At 37.3% G+C, this 11,071-nt stretch overlaps 2 protein-coding genes across 2 annotated transcripts in view; one reads left to right on the plus strand and one right to left on the minus strand.

The window, feature by feature from the left end:
* LOC144637644 (ubiquitin carboxyl-terminal hydrolase 24-like) overlaps positions 1-10,978 on the minus strand; it is a 66,834-nt gene extending 55,856 nt beyond the window's left edge. Inside the window, exons 1-7 of the mRNA XM_078496702.1 lie at positions 10,381-10,978; positions 7,306-7,373; positions 4,980-5,123; positions 4,603-4,746; positions 4,083-4,118; positions 3,321-3,389; positions 3,124-3,189 (exon numbers count right to left, since the gene is read on the minus strand). Coding sequence (XP_078352828.1) covers positions 3,124-3,189; positions 3,321-3,389; positions 4,083-4,118; positions 4,603-4,746; positions 4,980-5,123; positions 7,306-7,373; positions 10,381-10,897 — 1,044 coding nt within the window. The 5' untranslated portion in view covers positions 10,898-10,978. The remainder of the gene's footprint in view (positions 1-3,123; positions 3,190-3,320; positions 3,390-4,082; positions 4,119-4,602; positions 4,747-4,979; positions 5,124-7,305; positions 7,374-10,380) is intronic.
* Positions 1-11,071, plus strand: part of LOC144637645 (HEAT repeat-containing protein 1-like) — a 207,652-nt gene that overhangs the window by 166,860 nt on the left and 29,721 nt on the right. The window lies entirely within an intron of this gene.

The following is an 11,071-nucleotide window of genomic DNA, read 5'->3' on the forward strand; positions in this document are numbered from 1 at the left end:
TCTGGCATTTGTTGACAGGTATTTCTTCATTCAATGCAGTTTTTCCATGGATTTTTGTGTCACAACAACAAGAACTTGCGTTTGCCGAACGTTTGTAGCTTAGTAACCAGGCATTTGATCGGACGCGAAATATGGGACTAGGGCGAGAACGTAAAGCAAAACAAGATGGCGATGGAGGTGTTCGGGTTTCGTGGCTATCATATCGACAAATTAAAGAGATTTGGGAGCCCTCTATTGGAGATAAACTTGTTGCATAAAAAGAGTTTCGTAATCAGTTCGACAAATTTTCCATCAAAGTGCAAAATGAGAAAGAAACAATTGGCTATCTTACTCGTGAATACTCGTAGTATTTTCTCGCTCGTAAAAGTATCAATATTACTGTTGAAGTTATAGGTCATTGTCGACACTGCAAACAGTATAGGAGCTGTCAAACTTGCAAAGCAATGACCGGTACTCTCTTGTAGTTTTATGTTATATTTATTTACATAATTTTCCATAAATTAGCATCAGTTAACGAAAATTTACGGCACCTTTTCCGAATGTTCCCGCAGATAAGCCGCACCCCCGCTTTCGAGCGAAAATTTTTCGAAAAAAGGTGCGGCTTATCTGCAGGTTTTTACGGTATTCATTTATAAGCCGAGCGATCATCGATAAAGAAAATTAACAAGCACTTGTAATTAATTCTTGTTCATTACCTTTTATTTAAGTGGCGGCTCCTAAAAAGCCATTTTGTTTAGTGAAGAAACGTTAAGGAATCAATGAAGTTTTTATTTGTCTTTTCTTCGCTATTTACCTAGTAGGTTGGAACTGCGGTCGTCCATCGGCTCGCTCTGGAATATTATTTTGTCGGCGTACGTGATCGTCTTTTGAACAGTCGAGATCGTTCGAAATCTCGTATGTATTAAACAATTTCCTCGCAATCTATTCCACAAGTAAATTTCTGCCTGAGACTGTTTCTTTTCCTTCAGCTTTTTAAAAGTTTTATGCAGAATCACAGCTAACGTGACACTTCAAGCGAAGAAAGAAAGAATCAATATTGTTTTGACTTGCTTTGGCGATGTCAGAAACTGACCAATCAGAAGCTGCTGTTCCCACGCGCTTGGCAAACATTGTAACACCATCTATCAGAAAGCGGCTGGCTGGTGTAATATTTTTGTTCAAAACTATAAACTTTTAATACCACGACTTTTCTGCTAAAAGAAACCACTTCAAAAGAGTTTGATTGGATTCAGAATACTCGACAAATACCGGCAACAGCACAGCGTTTCGTGTTGACAACATCTAAAGTTCATCAGCTTGATCTGCTCGCTGGCGACTTGCAAAATATTTTGCAACAAACTGAACAGTATTCATCCTGTATTCTCTGGCGATTTTGCAGTTGTTTTGAACGGTCTCTACCTCAGCAACAACTTTCATCGGAAGGTTTATTTGTTTGAAAACTAGTAGCTTTTGGTATGATGATCGATAACCACTTAATTCTTCAGAAGAATGCGTGATTGTTTGAGATGGGATTCTAAACTCAGGTGAATTTTTTGTCACGCGTATGTACGGTTCTAAATAAATTCATCTATTATTAGTAATTTCTTTTGTTGTTTTTTCAATTGCATACATGTAGTTGAAGGAAAAACTGGGTCTCGGCTTATAGCCGAGTGTTTTGGGTTTATTTTTTGTCAGAGTCGAACTGGTTCTGAAAACCGAAAGTTTAGGGTCTCGGCTTATAGCCGGGGTCGGCTTATACCCGAATAAATACGGTAGGTAGACCACTGTTCAATGTGTTAAAGGCCGTATCGTTATGATTGCTCCACGAAAAAGCACGAAAAAATACGAATATTTCCGACTACTGTCGGAGAAAACATTGCGCATATAATTGCGGCGTAAACAAATCGATACACTCAAGCTGCGTTTTGTCTGGGCTCTGCGAGGGTCGGATATCAAGACAGCTTCTTCGTGGGCTTAAGAAAGATTAAACAAAAGCCATATATACAGTGAATGCTTTCGAATTATATTTGAAGATGAAATACGAAAGAATTTTGCTGCTTTGACTGAAATTCCACTCGAACTGCGTAGATACGATCGCATGTTGTAAAGCTGATTCATGCAACATTGCTGTCAACGCGAGGTCACGTCCCTAACGACCTAGGCTGATGACGAAATAGAATGGCGCTTGTAGCAACCAAATTTGGCCTAATTTTTAACCGCTCCTAAGCTAAAAGAAGCCCCCATCTCTTGCATTTGTTTTAACTTCAATAATATCTTTGAAAAGAGCTAGTTTTTTTGGTATGGTTTATTTTTGAAGTTTGTAATTTTTAAACAATGTATTAAAGTGCTAGTGATTATTTATTCATGTTTTAGCGTTAGTTACGCAATCCATTGTTTGTGCAACGCTTTTTATAGATCGCCTTTCAGACACACGTGCGTTGAGATAAGAAAGCTGACATGTCACTTTTAAAATTGTTATATAACGTGGAAAGTAATCTCTTGAGAAATTAAAATATTCACTTATATAATAATAATAATAATCAACTTTATTTATAGAGGGTTAACACATAACAGTAAAAAACTGACAAACCAGTGGCCCTCTAATAGAAAATACAATCAAGAACTTAAAATAATGCTAAAAATCTAACAATCTAAAATTACAAAACTTAGTTAAAAATACACTATAATATAAAAACTAGGTAAAAATTACTCTAAAATGACGAAATTGATATAAAAGAATTAACTAAAAAGTAAAATGATCTAAATGTTTGTATGTATCTTTAAAAAATTCAAACGTAGCCTTCTTAAAACTTACTAAACTAGGCTTGTTCCTTATGATGCTGGGTATAGTATTCCAGAGGCGTGTAGTCGATACTGTGAAAGACCTTCCGCCTTCTGACTCCCGTTTGAAATTTTAATTTCTCACTTGAGAAATTAAAACAGTCCCTTGAGAGTTAACAAGAATGTGGTTCCACATTTACCCCCACTTAACTGCTATTCTCCTTCATTTTGCTTGTAAACAAGCAAAAAAGTCGCAAAAAAAATAATGTAGTCAAGAGTGGTTTATGCTGACAAGAGCTCCAGTTGCACTTGTCAAAAAAATAAAATACAAATATTATTGAGTCAGCATTTGTTAGATCTTACCGGCAAAACCTTGGCATTCAGATAACTTGCACAAATTCCCAAAGGTTTTAAAAGTGCTGCAAGCATCTGAAATAAAAAAAAATCATCAATGCAAAGGGCAAAAAGAACCTATAAACAGCCAGTAGCTTGGAGTACTTTTTTGTGTCCACTGTGCTAGTTTTTTTCTTTAAATATTTTATTTGACATGCAGATCTTACCGGAGCATCAACTTTATCAGCTGTTTCAATTTGTTTCTTGATTTCTTCAAAACCTCCAAGCTCTGCAAACTGCATGGACAAAAAAGATCTCTTAAATTAATGTTTACCCTACTTCCTAAGAGATATCAACAGGTCACTTCTCCCTAACCATCAATACACTGCAACCAAACAGTTGATGAGAATCTCAGATCTACAGGGCCCAGTTGAAGAAAGGGTGGATAATACAATCCACTGGTCAGGATAAATCTGTATCCGGTGGATAAGTGTGAACAGAACAAGCAATGATAACCACTAGATAGTGATATTGGAGTTGTCCACAAGGAAAGCTTCCACTGTACACACAAAATTCTTTTTTCAAACTGCATGTAGGAAAATACAATTTGTAAAGAATAACCTGTATTGTTATATAGCTGGAGTTTTTTTCACAACAGCGTGTGCTCTCATTGGCTACATTGAGGTGACATGACTTCTAACAATTAAACTGTTTCCCACCAAAAGTCTCTGAGAGGGCAACATTGCAATATCTATGACGTCAGAGGGTAACAGGGCACTCTTTTCCGCAAATGTTGACCGCGACCACCATTTTTATAAGTCTTCTTTGTGCTATGTAACAAAATTAATTACTTTATGACTGGTCCCTTGGGAAACCAGTTAATTTTGTTTCCCTTGAATCTCAATGTTTCCCTTGGCCCCGCGGCCCTAGGGAAACAAAATTTACTGTTTCCCTCGGGATCAGTCAATCACATTAGGTGTATAATATACCTTGTTGATCAAGTTAACAAGCCAACCATATGGATCCTGAAATGGAAACAGAAATAAAATAAACATCTATATATACTTATAAGAGGCATGGTAGCCTTATGGTACATGTACATTGGACTCCAGATCAAAAAGGACCTGGGTTTCAGCCATATCACAGTTCGCTGTTTGTTCTTAGGCAAGACATTTTGCCCTCACAGTAACTCTCTTTAACCAGAAGTACTGGGTGCATACATCTTGTTCGACATTTTAGTGGGAAGTATTCCTGTATATTTTAACAAGTGTTTAGCAATATTTTTGGTGAGCCCATAAGGGGAATCAAAATACAAATGACGAGTATGAAGCAAAGCAGAGTTGGCTAATAATAATGGGTACTGGTTAGTGTCCCATCCAGAGGGAGTGGAAATACTCCTAGTTGCTTCATGCTAGGGACAACCAGTGTAAGCTCCAGCAGTGTGGGTCAAATGGCCCAAGCACGACTTTACCTTTTACATTAACTAGGAAACTAGATGTGGCTTGGTACCTTATAAGAGGGGCTAGTGTAATACACTGAACTTGGTGGACACAAGGCATAGCAATCATCTGCTCCAAACACCCCTTCATAATACTTCTTGTCCCACTGCTTTGCTCTGTTCTTGAACTGGAACTCGGTTTCAGGATTAAAGGCCTGAAAACACAACACAGTGATATTAAGGTTGCCGTTATGTTGTAGTTCAGTGTTACCTTTGGTACAATTTTGGGTATATTCCTTTGATCTGGTGTATGGTAATATATGACAATGAATATAAAACAAAGGAAAATTCCAAATTGTATCAAGGGTAAAATTGAACCACAACATATACCTTCAGGTGTGTCTCAGACGTGGCATTTAATCAAGAAAAATTAATATGGTACAATTACCTGAGACAACAAGTCAAGTAAACCAAATGGGACTGGCTTGTACTTGAGTCTAGAAGCTATCAAATTCAACAGCAGGTGCAGCATGTCATAGATTCCCTCGTGGATTTCAGGGCCCCATCTGTGGACTGCTTGTGTGGTCAATAGCTACAAGAAAAAAGACTTTAAATAATTAACCTCTCCTTACAGACACCTCTATGTCACAGACAGCTCACTTCATCTGAAAAGGACTAAAATTCATATAAACTTTTATTACCTCTGCAGGGTTCAAAATAAAATTTCGTTTTTAGCCTGAATTTGTCGGCCTTATTTGTCAAGGGTCATTTTTTCCCGGCTGTTAAAGAGCCATGCATTTTTAAGGGACACAATCCATATGCATATATTACGTACCAGGTTTGCAATGCATTCTGGGGCGATTTTAAACAGAGTCGGCCATCAGTTGCAAGTTTTACGGCAAAACGCAATGTAACTTTTTTCTTATTTTGAATGTTTGAGAAGCAAATAAGATATTCCAATATAATTTTCTGGAGGGACACAATACCTGAGAAGGGCAGCCCGTTATTCATCTTAACACAAAAATGAACTAAACCGTAAAACCAGAAGTTTTAGTCGCCAGAAGTTTATATCGCACTTTCTAGCCCTGTAGCTGCTTTATTTTCTGAAACGAAATGTTTACTTCAACATTACAGCAACTTTGATTTCAGTTGGCCGATCAAGGCAAGATATTTCCTATTTCTTTCGTGAAAAGTAGCCGATCGTAGCCCGCAAGTGTCGTTAAAATGTCGGTGACCGCCGACAGCCGGCTTCTATTTTGAACCCTGCCTCTGTAATACAGAAACCTTCATAATATGGACACTCTCTTTTCTGTACCTTTGATGTCCATATAAAAAAGGTTTCAAATATACATGTACCAGTACATCAATTTCACACAATAGAATACCATCTACCAGCTGTGAGTGTTAAAGTGCTACTATGATCAAATTTTCACCCCTTGAAATTTTAGGGGTTTCATAGAGTATTTAACGAAAGATTCAAAATGGCGTTTTCCGTTTTCAAATATCTTTTTTAGTTCCAGAGATATTTAAGCTCAAAAAAATCGTTAAATATGCAAATTAGGGGATTGATGACGTCATCTACTCAACCCAGTTTTATCGCAAGTACAAAAATTGAGTTATCTCAGTCATTTTTCTGCGGAGACCAATGAAACTTGGCAGACTAATAGTTCTGCAGCTAACACACTTACACGTATAATAACATTATGTTACCATGGCAACTAACTCTTTTCCAGTCCCCATGAATTTGTTTTTAATATTTAAGAATTTTTCAGTTCGGAAAAATGTAACACGGCCAAGACGCCTGTCTAATCTATTCACATGCTTGCCACATCACGCATGGTAAGTATTATCTTAAGTATTATTGTGCAACTCAACTAGCAGAGTATTACTGCAAAAAATCAGAGAGTTGCGATACAAATTGGCTAAGTTATCACTTTCTTCATATTTGATCAAAATTTGGTTGAGTCTATGACGTCACAACTTTGCTAATTTGCATATTTTAAAAACTTGAATATCTCTGGAACGAAAAGAGATATTTGAAAACTGTAAACGGCATTTTTCTTCTCATATGGATTACTTTATAATATTTTAAAACGGCTACGAAAGGAAATATGCGAATTTCATCACAGTAGCACTTTAAAAGTATATGTAATTCAAATTTACTTTCAATTGGTTTTGCATTACTACATTGATGATTAGTTTAAAAAACCCATGCCACTTTCTCAACCAATCAGAAGTAAAACCAAAACCAATCGTGACTTGCTCACACACATTTTCTCCCGGATCACGCTAGCTTCATGTATTTACTTCGAGTTTTGCTTGGTTCACTGGATTATCTGTGTACATGTATGTACTTTGTGATTGGCCTGACTGGTTACTTTGGTTTTGGTTTTACAACACTCAATTGAAAACCATTTGGTGAACATTAACTGATTACGTGTTGGGAGGCGCGGTGGCCTAATGGTTAGTGCGCCGGACTTCGGATCGAGTGGTCCGGGTTCGAGGCCTGGCCGGGGTCACTGTGTTGTGTTCTTGGGCAAGACACTTTACTCTCATAGTGCCTCTCTCCACCCAGGTATATAAATGGGTACCGGCGACATAATGCTGGGGGGATACCCTGCGATCGACTAGAATCCCATTCAGGGGGGAGTAGAAATATTCCTAGCTGCTTAAGTAATGCTACAGAAACCGGGATAAGCTCTGGCAGTACGGGCCGCATGGCTCGAGGCTTCCACCCCCCCCCCCCCCCTTTACTGATTACATGTACTACATACCTTTTTAAAACATTCAGGTAATGCTCTGTCCATAAATCTTTTACAGTTTTCGTCTGCCTCAGCAAGACCTAACAAATACAAGTTTATAACAGTGTTTAGTTGATGAATATAAGGGGTTTAAGGTGGGCTTATTAGCCGAGGGGCTTATATCTGTGAGGGCTTATAAGCGGAATAAAATAACTGGAATTTTACAGTAGCCTTTTAGAAAGTGTGCACTAAAAGCCATGTTCTTTTAGTGCAAACTGTTGACTTGATGATTGCACAAGCTAATTAAGGCGAAACTGCAGATTGATGATCACAAAGAAGCAGACAATTTCCTCTTTATAAATTTGATTATTTTTAAAAGAAAAAGAAAACATTTTTCCATGTCTCTATCAAGTCAAAAACACTCCTCAAAGTATTCCTATGCTCTCAAATTTCGCCTCATGTTTCTATAACTCCTGACAACTACAGAAAATGTTTTCTTTTTTGAAATAACTAAGATAATTAAAATCAGTTTGTTGTCCTTACCCCCTAAAACTACTGCCAAATTTATTACACAAGAAATGTATGATAACTCGTTTGATGTCATAACAGAAAAAAAAAAAAAATCCTTAAGTCCAAACATGCAATAAACTCATAGCAGCATTACAATTATCTTATTACATATTCAATCTCTGTGTTTGTTCCATGTTCATACAAATGTTGTAGTTTGAATTTCAGATCAAAATGTTTTTAAACTAGTTTGATTAATATTTTCCTTTGTTCCAGATTTGTAACCATAAACAATGAAAAATAAAAATCAAACTAGTTTAAATTAAATTTTGACCAGAAATCATTTTAACTACAACATCAACATTTTCTTGTTTTCTGTAGTATAACCTTTTATTTGTGTGCAGTTAATAGCAAAATTAAATGACTGTACATTGTACATGTAAATATCAGTGACAGGTGAAATATCACTCCCAATGATTTAGAACTTTGGGAAATGAAAATAAAGAGCAAACTGAAAAAACATACAAGGTCAGAAATGTATTAAACTGGTAATAGTTATATTTTTAGATGAATTGCTCTTTATGAAAAAGAAACCAAAATATTATATTTTTTCTTTCACTCTTTCAGTTTCTACTGAAAAATTGATTGAGCTTGTCCAGCATTACAGGTTTATATAGTAAAAGCTCCTGTCAGTTTTTTTTTTTGGAACCTCAAAATTCTTGGTCAAGGTAAAAGGGTTAAGGATTGAGCTATCTGATGATATTCAGATTTCTCTTGGAAGTGTTACAGCAACTTTCCAAGATTTCAAGAATTTTCAAGATTAAATTAAGTCTACAAATGAAACTTCTTTGATTTTGTCAACTGTGGATTACTTCTAAGAACAGATTAATCAGTTCCGTAGGCGAGTGTTTCTCCCTACTTCTTGAGTGCTCTAGTCGCTTCCTAAGTGCTTTACAACAGAACAGAACAGAGCACAGTCGAGGCTTCTTTATTTGTTTTATACAGTAATTAAGAAATTCATTAATTTCCCCACGAATTCGCGCAATTATTTTCAAAACAAACTTTTTTCAAGCGAATAGCAGTGGCGTCAGCGTACATCTGTACTCTGATAAAGTACGCAACAATTAGCCAATCACAAAACTTGTTAGAATGGTTAAAAGAATTTGATTGGTTGAATAAGACATCAGCTGTCAACAGCTGTCAAACCATCAAGTTTGAAACCATCAAAGTTGAGAAATCCACAAGCTGAAAACGTCAAGTGGAATCCGAATTTTAAACACGAGTCCTTGAAGTTCTTAGGACTTTTAGTACAACACAGGATAGAAAAGTAGACTGTTCAGTGAAAACCGGCTGAATTCTGGCCCATGAAAACTTGCACGTTGTTAACTTGACAACTAGAAAACAAACTGCTCGAAGCTTGTGGCTGGTACTTCACAAAATGCGGCCGTGCGGCGTGTTTCGCGAATCATTTACAACCATCGGATTCAAGGGAAAAATTACAGTTGGCTGCTGTGGTTGCTGTGGCCTTCCATTCATTGCACTGTTAAGGATATAGGAACAGGATTGTCTTCCTGAATTGCATTGGAGGTTTTTAATTTCTGGACGTCTGCTTCTGGAATTCAACAGGTAAACTTGTGTTCGATGTTTTCTTTGTTTTAGCGCTTGTTCAATTTTTTCTAACTTTGCAGCAGCTTGATTGAAGCTTGAAATTCAACCCTTTTTGCAATAAAAATTCCTAGGTTTAGGGGTGAATTGTTTAGGTGTCTCTCAATAGCGTTGCGAAATCCAAGAAGCGATGACCTCGAGTAAAGTTCACCGTCTTCAGTTTTTCGAGCTTCGGCGTAGAATTTACCGAAGTTGTTGTCTAGCTTCTTTGTTGGTCATTTTGTGAAGGCTTTTGGCAATTTTTCTTTCACGACACCAAGCTGTTTTGAAAACGCCATAAAAAATTATTCAGTATGTGATAAGTCTGAGTTGTGTGTGTATTCGCTAGCTAATTTAGTTTTCTGTTTTTTGAATTGCTGTTTGTTTGTTTTGTTTTTTACACGAAAATGTAGCTGTGCGTGTTTTATCTAAAATTCCGTACTTAAATAATGTGAAACTCATATTCAAAAACTCAGATAGCCCATTTTGTACAATCTTTCGTGTTTTTCGTTTCTGCTTTCGTTATAATGTTTTCAATTTCGGCCTTTAGTTGTTTACAAATCTTTGGTTGGATGTTTTGTTATTAAGCTTACTTTCCAGCTCGGTGTTTTTTTTTTCCGTAACTTGTACCGAAATTTCACTTTCTATCGCCGTGCAATTTGTGCTGTTAGGCCATATTGGGTTGATGGCGTGACATTTCCTCCGTACATCTGGACTCTGATAAAGTACACTGTTTCAGCCAATCAGAGCGCGCGTTATATGAAAACTTAATTATAAAATACTGTTACAGCAATAAAATTAAAATCAGCCAGCTACGTATAAAGTGCAGAAATTTGACACTTGAAATTGTATCACAGACACAGTGGAAAATTGGCACAAGATAAGAGAAATGAAAATAAAAAGAATGTAAATAATGTTGTTTTCGACCATTTAAACTGAGCCCAACCCACTACCTACCATCTTGAGCAAAGCGAGCTGCACTCTGAAGACATTTCCCCAAAGATTCTTCCCTCTTGTAAGGAATTGACCAGTTGTCCACAAAAACCCTGTCCTCTAATTCATACAGATTTGTTGTGGGAAATTCCAGTGGTATGTCCATGTTTTCAGTATCATCTCGGCTGTGACCAGCCCCGTTCAGGGACATGCTTGTAGCAGGATTCATCGCTTCGTCGTAGGACGGTGGCGGCTCGCCGGTCGGAGTTTCAAATACTTCTCCTTCTTCGCCGTCTCTGGGGTCGACTAAAGGAGGAACAATGACGTCCATTCCTCCATCATCCGAGCCATGTTGTGTCTCCGTATCTTTCACTTCCGTTTCTTCGAAATCAAAACTTGTTCCTGTGTCTTCACCAGTGAGCAAAGCTACCGCATCATTCAAGTCGTTCTTGGCCAAACTGAGCGCTTTGCGGATTTGAGCGCTGTCGACGAATCCCATATTTAGTAGGGTGCTAACGTAGGCTTCGTTTGGTTCTACCATTTTGATAAGAATGCAGACAGCTAAAGATTAATAAATGTTGATGTTCTCAGGTTATGGAGTGGTAGTCCGTCGCCATGTTGAATTTCTTGGCTATCCCGGATGCGCGAGGTAAACCTGCTGTAAGCTTGGAAACGAGTTTATGAATCTCAGTTCCAGACTTCTACCGAGTTAAAT

The sequence above is a fragment of the Oculina patagonica genome, chromosome 14, assembly GCF_052425735.1.
Source record: "Oculina patagonica isolate OP01 chromosome 14, crgOcupat, whole genome shotgun sequence".
Lineage (NCBI taxonomy): Eukaryota > Metazoa > Cnidaria > Anthozoa > Scleractinia > Oculinidae > Oculina > Oculina patagonica.